The sequence below is a fragment of the Hyperolius riggenbachi genome, chromosome 1, assembly GCF_040937935.1.
Source record: "Hyperolius riggenbachi isolate aHypRig1 chromosome 1, aHypRig1.pri, whole genome shotgun sequence".
Classification (NCBI taxonomy): domain Eukaryota; kingdom Metazoa; phylum Chordata; class Amphibia; order Anura; family Hyperoliidae; genus Hyperolius; species Hyperolius riggenbachi.
The window spans coordinates 626,003,416-626,016,798 of NC_090646.1; the positions used below are offsets into that span (position 1 = coordinate 626,003,416).

Sequence of the window (13,383 nt, forward strand, 5' to 3'; positions counted from 1 at the left end):
ACAGCCTGTGTAATAGGAAGGTCACAGTCACAGGGGGTTTGGGGGCTGCACAGGGGGAGTATCGGAATGCAGTGTGAGGGCAGGTGACCCCTGCTGGCATCACACGCAGACGCTCCCTGTACAGAGGAAATCACTGTCACCCCGTCCCCTCCCTCCTCCCCAGGGACGCCGTCACGTGGTGCCACATGCTGCCAATAGCCGCCCAGCATTCAACAGGTACAAGATTCAAACTCCTCCGTCTCCTGGAGTACCGGAGAGAGCGGCATGGAGCACCGCATCATAGGACCGGGACCCTACCGGGCCACCAAGCTGGTGAGGAGGGGTCTGGCTGCTAACTGCACTCTCTTATACTATACAGAGTTTACGTTGTCATGCTACTAATCTATTACATAGAGAATGCAGTTATATAGATGTGCATGTTACTGCTTCTCTCTCTCTCTGTTTCTCTCCACTCCCCTCATTCTCTTCTACTCTCTCTCTTCTACTCTCTCTCTCTTCTACACTCTCTTTCTCTCTCTCTCTCTCTTCCCCCCCCCCCCCCCCTCTCCCGCCCCCCTTCTCTCTCTCTTTCTCTCTCCCCCACTTCTCTCTCTCTCCCCCCTTCTCTCTCTCTCCCCCCTTCTCTCTGTCCCTTCCCCTTCCACTCTCCCTGCTCCCCCCCCCTTCTCTCTCTCTCTCTCTCTCTCCCACTTTTCTCTCTCCCCCCCTCTCTCTCCCCCCCCCCCCTCTCTCCCATCTCCCCCTTCTCTCTCTCTCTCTCTCTCTCTCTCTCTCTCTCTTCCTCTTCTACTCTTTCCCCCCTTCTCTCTCTCTCTCTTTCTCTCTCTCTCTCTCATCTCGCCTATCTCTTCTCTCTCACATCATACTATTAAATAAAACTGAGAAACTGTACATATTCATGTAACTGCTTAGAATATTATGCATATTACTTCCAGGACCCAGTCCTATCTATATCTATTTGTCTATCCAGATTCTACTTTTTAATATTTCATTTTAGTTAATGATCAGTCCCTGATCAGTCCAATACTTTTCTGTAAGTCCCCCTAGTGGCACTGCACAATTCAGAACTGCGCAGTTGTGAGTTCCGAACTGCACATGGACAGCGAACGTAAGCACTCCTGCACAGCTCACATAGGCTTCTGGGGGCGACGTGTTTAGCTAATGCTAAAAACTTTTCTGCAACTGGGCAGAAAAATGGCATCAGCTCCTGTTCCATTGTCTTGACATGTTTTGAGCCCTGTCGGGGACGCGGGACCACTGAACACAACCGCCTCAGGATGCTACATGCAGCGTTCCAAGAGTTTTGATTAACCGCAAGCGAAATTGCATTGCGTTCAATTCCATTCATCTCAATGTGGGTGGTAAACGATAACTGTGCAAACCCGCAGAAGCCTGTGTGAACTCAGCCTGACACTAACCTTACCCTCTTGGACTCCAACACCAACCTACCTCCCCCCCCCCCCCCTGCTTTCTGATGCATAAATGTGCGTACACTCCTTTGATGGATGATGCCCATTGGGGATTGGGACCTGAGCCCCTTGGGTGACATCACTGGGCCGGGCTGCACAGACGCGTGTCAGCTGTGTGGCAGACGACATGCTCTGTTGCTATGTAGCGGGCAATGGAGCGGCTCATGCATGATGTCATGTGGCGGAGCGGCGTAGACAATAGAATCATCCATCGGCCGACTTTAGTCAGGCATGTGTACGAGCCTTAAAGTGAGTGTAAAGTTCCCCCCCCCCCCTCAAGTTAGATACTTACCAATGGACAGGGAAGACTGGATCCTATAGAGTCTTCTCTCGTACCCCTCGTTCCAGCGCTGTCACCCCCATGTCATTTGCCGACTTTGGAAGCACTTGTGTACCCGACCGCTTCCGAAGACTGGTGGATCCGTACTGCATGTGTGCGCTCTTACATGCTCGATACGGAGCCACCCATCTTCCGAAGCACTTGTGTATATAAGTACCATACCGCAATGCTACCATCACACTCTGGACTTTACATAGGTGGTGTGTTGCAGTGCGGTAAGCCACATTACAATGTGGCTTCTGCAACGCATCTCAATGGAGGGTAAAAATCATATTGCACTTTTTACGTGTGCTGCGACACATACGGTACATACAAAGTAAGCTTCACTGCAAATCCCGCATGTTATGCGGTACCAAACTGCATGCATCACATTATGGCAACACACTGCTAACGTCTTCATAGATGTCAGCATACTATTGCAATATAATTGAATCGTGTAAGCAATGCGACTGTATTGTGTGACTCAACGCACTCCAACTCCCCACTGTAAATGTAGTTTAACCGGCCCTCTTTAAAGTGAATGGGAACCGCATTTTAAAAAAACTGAAGCAAATACTTACCTAAGGAGAGGGAAGGCTCTGGGTTGTATAGAACCTTCCGTCTCCTCTCTCGGTGCTGTCTATCCTGTGCTGGCTCCCCCCGTTTCAATCCCCCGCGAAAGGGTATTTGGAAGTCTTCGGGAGCCGTGTCCTCCCGAAGACGTGCGGCTCCATACTGCACAGGCGTGAGTGTGCAAGAGAGCGTGCTTGCGCAGGCGCAGTACAGGGCCGCCCTTCTTCAGCAGCACTCAGGCTCCCTGAAGACTTCTGAAGCCTCCTTCGGCCGGATAAAGCAGTATTTGACTAATTTAGTCAAATACTGCTACCAGGCGAGCCAGCACTGGAACGAGGGGACCAGGAGAGGAGCCGGAAGGCTCTATAGGACCCAGAGCCTTTCCTCTCCTTGGGTAAGTTTCTGTCTCATTTTTTTAAAGGCGGTTCCCATTCACTTTAAAGGGAACTCATCTCAAGTTCCATATTTGCCTTTGGCTTCCTTAGGCCCCCTTAAAGTGAACCTTAAGTCAGAAAAAAAATTAGTTTTACTCACCTGGGGCTTCTACCAGCCCCCTGCAGCAGTTCTGTACCCTCGCAGCCACTCACTAACCCTCTAGTCCCCCGCTGCCAGCTAGTTTCGTTTTTGCCGACAGGCCCGTCAGGACTGGCCACGCATAGCTTTTTCCGCATTCCCGACTGTAATTAGCGCTATTGCGGGCCGCAACGCGTACAAAAATACTTGTTGCTACATATCTATTCATTCGTAATGCGGCAACGCATATTTTTGTTCGCATTGCGGCCCGCAATAGCGCTAATTACAGTCGGGAATGCGGAAAAAGCTACGCGTGGCCAGTCCTGACGGGCCTGTCGCCAAAAACGAAACTAGCTGGCAGCGAGGGACCAGAGGATTAGTGAGTGGCTGCGAGGGCACAGGACTGCTGCAGGGGGTTGGTAGAAGCCCCAGGTGAGTAAAACGCATTTTTTTTCTGACTTAAGGTTCACTTTAATGCCGCTCGTCCTTCGCCGTCTCCCCGTGTTGCTCCTGTCCCCGCTTCTTGTCTTAGGAACGCTTTAACCTACTGTTATGTGTAGTGTGTTTCCATGTATGCAAACTAGTAGCTTTTGCAGTTTGTTTTGCTGTTTGTTTTGGAGCTTTAGTAGGAAAGCGTCTCATTGCTTTAAAACCGGTTACGCTGTTCTAGACTTTGATCTCTGTCCAAGAACTATTGTTCCTGCCGGCGTTTACATGTTTGTCTGTCCTGATTTAATAGCTGTGGTTTGATTGTTTTATTTAGTAATAGTTGGGGTTAGTGTTTGACAAAGTGAAAAGCCCCTGTAACACATTAGTGCTGTGGGATTTTACCTCCTCCTATGCCCTCTTTAGGATGTAGGTGGAGGTGTGGTCTGCCTGCTGCAACCTGTTTGGAATACAACTGGAAAGAGTTATTTACTATGACAGTATTTGTATGTTTCTCTGTCTATATTGTGTTTGGACTCTTACCCTGGCTATCGGAGTAACATCTTTTGATATACCGCTGACATAAACGTTAGCTACTATTGTTGTGTTTTTTCCCACTCATTCTCCGTGTTTACCCAGCTTAATGCTAGATGTTTAAAGTGGATCTAAACACAGAACTTCCTCTCTGCTCTAAAAGATAAGCAACAGCAGAATAACCTTTACAGAAAAACATTTCTTTGTTACAGCTGATACAAATCCTGCAATAAATCTGCAGTTTGTCTTCTTCCTGCTTTCATGGAAGTAGACAAAGGGTTAACATGCTGTGTTTCCATATTAGCTGTGTCTGCTGAGGACTGCCACATTTCTGGGCTGACACAGCTGAGAGATTAAATTACACTTGTGATTACTTACAGATGAGAGGGAATTAGACAGGCTCTTCTCTCTAAAAACGCACAGGTTGCATTTCTCTCTGTTTTCCTTGTGTCCTGTGCAAGAGTTCAGGTCCACTTTAATCTTAGCTCTTCTCCTAGGTCCAATGCATTAAAGAGACTCCGTAACAAAAATTGCATCCTGTTTTTTATCATCCTACAAGTTCAAAAAGCTATTCTAATGTGTTCTGGCTTACTGCAGCACTTTATACTATCACTGTCTCTGTAATAAATCAATGTATCTTTCCCCTGTCAGACTTGTCAGCCTGTGTCTGGAAGGCTGCCAAGTTCTTCAGTGTTGTGGTTCTGCTATGAACTCCCCTTTCCAGGCCCCTCTATGCACACTGCCTGTGTGTTATCTAGGATTAGAGCAGCTTCTCTCTTCTCTCTTATCTTTTACAAGCTGGATAAATCGTCCTCTGAGCTGGCTGGGCTTTCACATACTGAAGAATTACAGACAAGGGCAAAGCTGTTTGCAGGAAGAAACGAGCAGCCTGAAACTTCAGTGCATGAGAACAGGGGGAAAGAAACACACAAATGATCTCTTGAGATTCAAAAGGAAGGCTGTATACAGCCTGCTTGTGTATGGATGTATTTTCTATGTGTGGACATACTGTACATCAATCTACTTCCTGTTTTGGTGGCCATTTTGTTTGTTTATAAACAAACTTTTTAAAACTGTTTTTAACCACTTTTAATGCGGCGAGGAGCGGCGAAATTGTGTCAGAGGGTAATAGGAGATGTCCCCTAACACACTGGTATGTTTACTTTTGTGCGATTTTAACAATACAGATTCTCTTTAACCACTTCCGGATACCGGGTGGTTTGGCTGATCTGTGCTGCGGGGGCTCTTCAGCCCGCAGCACAGATCAGAAATCGTGCAGGGCGATCAGACTTCCCCCCTTTTTTCCCCACTAGGGGGATGTCCTGCTGGGGGGGTCTGATCGCCGCCGCGCTGCTGTGCCTAGCAGGGGGGGCTCCTCAAAGCCCCCCTCCGCAGCGCTAGTCCTCCCTCTGCCGCCTTCCCTCCCTCTCCCGTCCCCTGTGTGCGGCGCAGGACGGAAAGCCGTCCTGCGCCGGATAGGATAGGCTTTAGCCTATCAGATGCCGGCGATCCCCGGCCAATCAGAGGCCGGGGATCGCCGATCTCCGTCACGGCGCTGCTGCGCAGCAGCGCCGTATGTATGTAAACAGCGGGGAAGATCTTCCCCGCCTGTTTACATTTACCCTGCGAGCCACGATCGGAGGCTCGCAGGGTGTTCACGGAGACACCCTCCGTGAACTGACATGGAACGGCCGCTCATTCGAGCGGCCGTTTCCATGGAAACCGCTTCAGGATTCAGGGGCGTACATATGCGTACGCAGAATCCTGAAGTGGTTAAAGGACAACTGAAGTGAGAGGTATATGGAGGCTGCTATATTTATTTCCTTTTAAGCAATACCAGTTGCCTGGCAGCCCTTCTGATCTATTTGGCTGAAGTAGTGGCTGAATCTCACCAAAGAACAAGCATGCAGCTAATCTTGTCATATCTGTCAAAATTGTCAGAAAAATCTGATCTGCTGCATGCTTGTTCAGAGGCTATGGCTGAAAGTATTAGTGGCAGAGGATCAGGAGGATAGCCAGGTAACTGGTATAGCTTAAGGCTGCTTTCACAGTGGGACGTTACAGGCGCACGTTAGTGCAGCCTGTAACGCTCCCCAACGCACAGCAATGTAACTGCAATGGGCTGTTCACAGTGCCCACTTTGCGTTACATTGTAACGCTGCACGTCAATCTAAGGTGCAGCATGCTACGGCGTTAGAGCGGCTTTGCCGCATTAGCCTGCTTGCACAGGCGCAGTGATTAGCCACATGGCTAATCAGTATTCACTGCACTGTGCTGACATCACTGGCAGGACCACGTGATGCGGAGTGTTCCGCTCACGTGGTCTCCACCAGCGCATGCGTACTATAGTACGCATCACGGACACATCAAAGAGCCGCCTAACGCGACTCTTTGCTAACGTCCTCTGCCACCACCACCATGCGTTGCGTTAGGTGCACGTTATGCGACCTTAACGTAGCACCTAACGCAACGTCTTAGTGGGAAAGAAGCCTAAATGGAAATAAATCTGGCAACCTCCATTCACACCTCTCTACAGTTCTCCTTTAACCAGTTCGCATTCAGTCGTTTTTCGCTTCATGCATCCGAACAATGTTCACCTCCCATTCATTAGCCTATAACTTTATTACTACTTATCACAATGAACTGATCTATATCTTGTTTTTTCCGCCACCAATTAGGCTTTCTTTGGGGGGTACATTTTACTAAGAGCCACTTTACTGTAAATGCATTTTAAAAGGAAGAATAAGAAGAAAACGGAAACAAATCATTATTTCTCACTTTTCGGCAATTATAGTTTTAAAATAATACATGCCTCCATAATTAAAACCCACGTATTGTATATGCCCATTTGTCCCGTTTATTACACCATTTAAATTATGTCCCTATCACAATGTATGGCGACAATATTTTATTTGGAAATAAAAGTGCATTTTTTCCGTTTTGCATTCATCTCTATTTACAAGCTTATAATAAAAAAAAAAAAAGAAATATTTCATCTTTACATAGATATTTAAAAAGTTTAGACCCTTAGGTAAATATTTGTGTTTTTTTTTTTTTTTAATTGTAATGTTTTTTTTTTTTTTTAATTAAACATTTTATGTGGGTATTTTTGGGAGGGTGGGATTGAAATTGTATTTTTTTTGTAAATATATGTGTATTTTTATTTTTATTTAACATTTAGATGTAGTTTACTTTTTGGCCACAAGATGGCAGCCATGAGTTGTTTACAGTGACGTCACTCTAAGCGTACCACGTACGCTTAGAGCGACATAGGAAGCAGAAAAAGCGTAGCTTCCGAGAGAAGCTGTCGCTTTTTCTGCGGGGGAGAGGAATCAGTGATCGGGCACCGTTGCCCGATTCACTGATTCACTGGCTAACAAACCGCCGGCCGGGAGCGCGCGTGCACGCGCGCGATCGGCCGCGTGGACGCGCAGGAGCGCACATGGCTTCCTGGACGTGAGTTTCACGTCCAGGAATGTCAAATAGTTAAAGGACAACTGAAGTGAGTGGGATATGGAGGCTGCTATATTTATGTCCTTTTAAGTAATACCAGTTGCCTGACAGCCCTGCTGATCCTCTGCCTCTAATACTTTTAGCCATAGACCCTGAATAAGCATGCAGCAGATCAGGCGTTTCTTACATTGTCAGATCTGACAAGATGATTCAGACACTACTGCGGCCACATACAGTGATGTGAAAAACTATTTGCCCCCTTCCTGATTTCTTATTCTTTTGCATGTTTGTCACACTTAAAAGTTTCTGCTCATCAAAAACCGTTAACTATTAGTCAAAGATAACATAATTGAACACAAAATGCAGTTTTAAATGATGGTTTTTATTAATTAGTGAGAAAAAAAACTCAAAACCTACATGGCCCTGCGTGAAAAAGAAATTGCCCCCTAAACCTAATAACAAAGCACTGGATGAGTTGAGGGAGGCACCGGGCATCATTATTAGGCCCAGTGATAAGGGGGGCAATGTGGTTCTCCAGGATGAAAAAGACTATGTGAAGGAGGTGGTGAGACAATTGGGTGATGTTTCTACTTATCGAAAGCTTATTGGGAATCCTTTCCCTGAGATTGTAGCAAGGGTGAACTCACTTCTTGATGATGGACTTCATTTACGGGTCATCACTAAAGAAGAGTGGGAATACCTTCGGGTTGTCACCTATAACATCCCCTTCTTGTATACGCTGCCTAAACTTCACAAGTCCGCTACGGAAGCATCGGGGAGGCCCATTGTCTCCAGCATCGCTGGGCCTACGGAGAGACTTGGAAGATTTATTGATAGGAAGCTCCAATCTCTTATGCGTGGTCTTCCATCTTTCGTCCAGGATTCGCGGGATGTTCTACGGTTTGTAAGTGATCTAGTGATCCCACAGGGGTCTCTCCTAGTGGCTATCGACGTAGAAGCATTGTATACGTCGATCCCACATGAGGAGGGACTTCGGGCGATCTCCCATTATCTCGGGACATGTTTTCCTCAGGCACATGAGCACAATGACTTCATTGCTCAAGCAATGAAGTTCATTTTGGAATTCAATTGCTTCACCTTTGACGGACGCTTTTACCAACAAATACGGGGTACCTCGATGGGGGCGGCGTGTGCCCCGGCATATGCATGCCTTCATTTGGGACTCTGGGAGCACGAAGTGGTGTCCCAGAATGCACAGTTTCGGGCTCGCGTCGCCCTCTGGATCCGTTTCATTGATGATGTGCTGGTGGTGTGGACGGGGTCGCGAGAGGAACTTGACTCCTTCATAGCAGTACTTAATGATAATCAGAGGAATATTAACCTCACTTACTCTGTAAGTGATGAGAGTCTTCCGTTCCTTGATCTACTAATAGGAATAAGAGGTGATGGGCTAACTACCTCCTCTTATAGGAAACCCACTGCGGGCAATACTCTGCTCCATGCCACCAGCCATCATCCCGGATCCCTAATTCGGGGTATCCCGTATGGACAATTAATCCGCCTGCGACGGAATTGCTCACGTGATGAGGACTTCAGGCGTGAGTCTTTGGAAATGTATAAACGTTTTCGGGCAAGGGGATATTCTCATAGGATGTTGCGAAGTGCTTTGAGGAAGGCATGGGCCTGTAACAGATCTGACCTGCTGGGAAATGACGCTGGCAATATGAATCATAAGGAAACTAATATTACTAAGATTAATGATGCCCCTAATCAGTATGTGCGCTTGGTTACTAAATTTGGTGACCATTGGGATGAATTACGGGACTTACTGACCCGCTTCTGGCCTATTCTAACGTCCTCTCAAGAAATTGGTGAAATAGTGGGCCCTCGCCCTCTACTCACAGCAAAACGAGCTACAAACTTAAGGGATCAGTTGGTGCATGGAGAGTTTGTTCTATCACGAACCACATGGTTGAATAAATTTACCTCGCCCGGGATGTACCGGTGCCCAGGTTGTAAAATGTGCCCATATGTTGATAAGACAAAGGTTTTTATGATAGCTCGGGAGAAAATAAATTTACAGTTAATTCATTTATAAATTGTACTACAGAGCGAGTTGTCTACATGCTCCAATGTCCATGTGGACTTAAATATATTGGAAAAACCATCAGACCCCTAAAGGAGAGAATTTTGAGACACTTTAGGGATATTGAAGGAGGAGAGGCTAATACATCCGTGGCTAATCACTATAGGGAAGTCCATGATAATAAATTACAGGGGACTCGGGTTAAGGGTATCTATAGGCTTGGCATCTCGGGACGTAGGGGAGATTTTGATGATATATTATATTGCAAGGAAGCAATGTGGATCTATAAGCTTAATACTGTGGCCTCAATGCGGAACTGGATCTGTCACCATTCCTGAGATGCCAGGTCTATGGTACCTGACCTGATTTGGTTATCCCCTGCGTTCGTGTCCATCCTTGACACTAGTTGGGCTACTCTTTATGTGTTGCTAGGTCCCTTTGAGTAATTAAGTTTGTTAAAATTAATGGCTGCTATTGGTATGCCTGCTAGTAAGAGTGATGTGCTGTATGTTTGGCATAAATTTGCTTAATAATGCTATTTGTTGTGAGGCCTTACCTAAAACCTGTGAATAATGGAAGATGCCCACTGATCTAAACATCGATGTGACAAGTAAAAACGTTTCTCCCTAAGATAAGTAATCCATGCGCAAGGCCAACCTGCTGCTCTTTGTTTGCCTCTGACATCTGAATGCTTTTTCCTCTTGGAGGGCGGTACATGTCACGGAAGAATGGTGAGGCGGGCTGAGGGCCGCCCCCAGGGATAATTTAAATACACGGTTTTGACGCTACCAAGTAAGCCACACCCTGAAGAAACGTCTGCCCTTGACGTGAAACGCGTAGGGGGCCTAGCCTACGTGCTGTCATGGCTGCTAACTAACTACAGCCCGCATGGAATGCTGTTGCTGGCGTCCTGAGCCGCTGACCGGTTTGGCTGGAATTTTAACTGCATGCTATCTATTGACACACTACGGGATCCCTTCTTGCTCGAGTTGTAGTCCACACCAAACGGAGCCTGACGGACAGTGACATCTGGGGACATCTGTGTTTGGAAGAAGCGTGGGTGAGAGCTTTCCTGCTTTGCCTCTGCCTGTCATATATGTCGCCTTGCTTGCTTAGCTGAACTTGGCCTCCCCCGCTCCCTAGCATTGTCCTATGTGCACAACAAGCCTTTGCACGCTCTATTAATGGCTATGCAATTTGCCTGAGAGCCTGGGAACAAATGTGCTTTATCAACCGGCTCATGTTCTGTCTGTGGATATGTACTGTGCCTGTGATCTCCGGAAACAGTGGTTTGCTTTAAATTTTTCATGCAGACAATAATAATTTTCCTTTAGGAGAGCAAAGGAATCATACAAAATAGACATATAGTCTCTCTACTTCCTCCATTGACTCTTAATTTTTTGCCGGCCTAGGTGATTTGGGTGAAGTATGTATGTACAGGATGGTCTGTGTGTGTACAGTGGCCACTGTATCTTACTATAGCAGCCATTTACATATTGACAGCAGGGATAGGCTGAGGCCTTTTAACATTGTTTTATTGTATTTTGTACCATTTTTGTATGCATAGAGATTATCTTTATCTCACCAACTTTTCCAATTTAATAAAGTGATTGAATTTAAACAGTGCTATAAACCAACATTTCTTCATATGCGCTAGCACGGTTGCACTGCCCCCCATGTGGAGGGACACAACTTGGTCAGATTCTTAATCAGAGTTGACAGTTGGAGGGTTTTGGAAGTTTTTTTTTGTTTTTTGTGTATAAACCTAATAACTGGTTGGGCCACCCTTAGCAGCAATAACTGCAATCAAGCGTTTGCGATAACTTGCAAAAGTCCTTTACAGCGCTCTGGAGGAATTTTGGCCCACTCATCTTTGCAGAATTGTTGTAATTCAGCTTTATTTGAGGGTTTTCTAGCATGAACCACCTTTTTAAGGTCATGCCACAACATCTCAATAGGATTCAGGTCAGGACTTTGACTAGGCCACTCCAAAGTCTTCATTTTGTTTTTCTTCAGCCATTCAGAGGTAGTTTGCTGGTGTGTTTTGGGTCATTGTCCTGCTGCAGCACCCAAGATCGCTTCAGCTTGAGTTGACGAACAGATGGCCGGACATTCTCCTTCAGGATTTTTTGTTAGACAGTAGAATTCATGGTTCCATCTATCACAGCAAGCCTTCCAGGTCCTGAAGCAGCAAAACAACCCCAGACCATCACACTACCACCACCATATTGTACTGTTGGTATGATGTTCTTTTGCTGAAATGCTGTGTTACTTGTACGCCAGATGTAACAGGACACGCACCTTCCAAAAAGTTCAACTTTTGTCTCGGCGGTCCACAAGGTATTTTCCCCAAAGTCTTGGCAATCATTGAGATGTTTTTTTTAGCAAAATTGAGACGAGCCTTAATGTTCTTTTTGCTGAAAAGTGGTTTGCGCCTTGGATATCTACCATGCAGGCCGTTTTTGCCCAGTCTCTTTCTTATGGTGGAGTCGTGAACACTGACCTTAATTGAAGCAAGTGAGGCCTGCAGTTCTTTAGATGTTGTCCTGGGGTCTTTTGTGGCCTCTCGGATGAGTTTTCTCTGCGCTCTTGGGGTAATTTTGGGCGGCTGGCCGGCCACTCCTGGGAAGGTTCATCGCTGTTCCATGTTTTTGCCATTTGTGGATAATGGCTCTCACTGTGGTTCACTGGAGTCCCAAAGCTTTAGAAATGGCTTTATAACCTTTACCAGACTGATAGATCTCAATTACTTTTGTTCTCATTTGTTCCTGAATTTCTTTGGATCTTGGCATGATGTCTAGCTTTTGAGGTGCTTTTTGGTCTACTTCTCTGTGTCAGATAGCTCCTATTTAAGTGATTTCTTGATTGAAACAGGTGTGGCAGTAATCAGGCCTGGGGGTGACTACAGAAATTGAACTCAGGTGTGATAAACCACAGTTAAGTTATTTTTTAACAAGCGGGGGGGGGGGGGCAATCACTTTTTCACGCAGGGCCATGTAGATTTGGAGTTTTTTTTCTCATTAAATAATAAAAACCATCATTTAAAACTGCATTTTGTGTTCAATTATGTTATCTTTTGACTAATAGTTAACGGTTTTTGATGAGCAGAAACATTTAAGTGTGACAAACATGCAAAAGAATAAGAAATCGGGAAGGGGGCAAATAGTTTTTCACATCACTGTAGATCAGCAGGGCAGTCCAGCAACTAGTATTGTTTAACAGGAAATAAATGACAGCCTCTATATTCTTTTCACTGCAGTTGTCCTTTAAATGCAACACACAGTTTCTGAATGGGGATTATGTAGGTCGCCGGATAATTAATACAAAGAATAAATTCAGCGGTTGACTATAGCTGATGATTCGCGCTCTGACAAGTGGCAGGGATAATTGAAGCCTGTCTGGTCAGATAGTGCCTTGTAATAACAGGAAATGTATTTTATTTTTATTTTTTTGCTCATATTACAAAGAGCACCAGTCGTGAAGGTGGAATATCTTTTTGTTTTAGTCCTGTGTGTGTGTGTTTGTGGCCGGGATACCACCCAGTTTTATTGGCTGTGGGCATGAGTGATAATCATGTTGGAGAAAAGCATTTTATGAATGAGGGTTTTGATAAATGAGGTCACACTGCACAATTCCACGCTGATACAGTAGTAGCATTGTCATTAGCACGCATTGCACCATGTTGCACTGATGCTGTTATTATGGACACTGGTGGTGGCTTGCTCTGCCGATGCAAAACGCTTTTCTGCTACCACCGTCCTGACGTCTGTTGTGGTTTGGCCTACAGAACCATTGCATTTGGCCCTCAATTGGTTTACCCCTCGTTGCATTATGTTGTGTTCTAGGTGAAGACCTAGAACACTAGGGAAACCATATGGGGGAGGTAGGGGAAAAGCCGTATACACCAAGGACCTGTATAGGGAAAGGATGACCACTAGACTCCAAGGAACTGTATAGTAGTTGGAGAGTGGCCATCAGACACCTGGGAACTTTATAAGAGAGGAAGGTGGCCAGTAGACATTGAGGTTGGCCCAGGACTAGGTCCCAGT

The 13,383-nt window shown here is 46.0% G+C and overlaps 1 protein-coding gene across 4 annotated transcripts in view; it reads left to right on the forward strand.

Annotated features, from left to right (window-relative positions):
- Positions 1-208: 208 nt before the first annotated feature.
- The window catches only part of DEPDC1B (DEP domain containing 1B), a 189,516-nt gene continuing 176,341 nt past the window's right edge, over positions 209-13,383 (forward strand). For all 4 annotated transcript variants that reach the window (XM_068271829.1, XM_068271827.1, XM_068271828.1 and 1 more), the window contains exon 1: positions 209-312. In XM_068271829.1, coding sequence (XP_068127930.1) covers positions 265-312 — 48 coding nt within the window. In that variant the 5' untranslated portion in view covers positions 209-264. The remainder of the gene's footprint in view (positions 313-13,383) is intronic.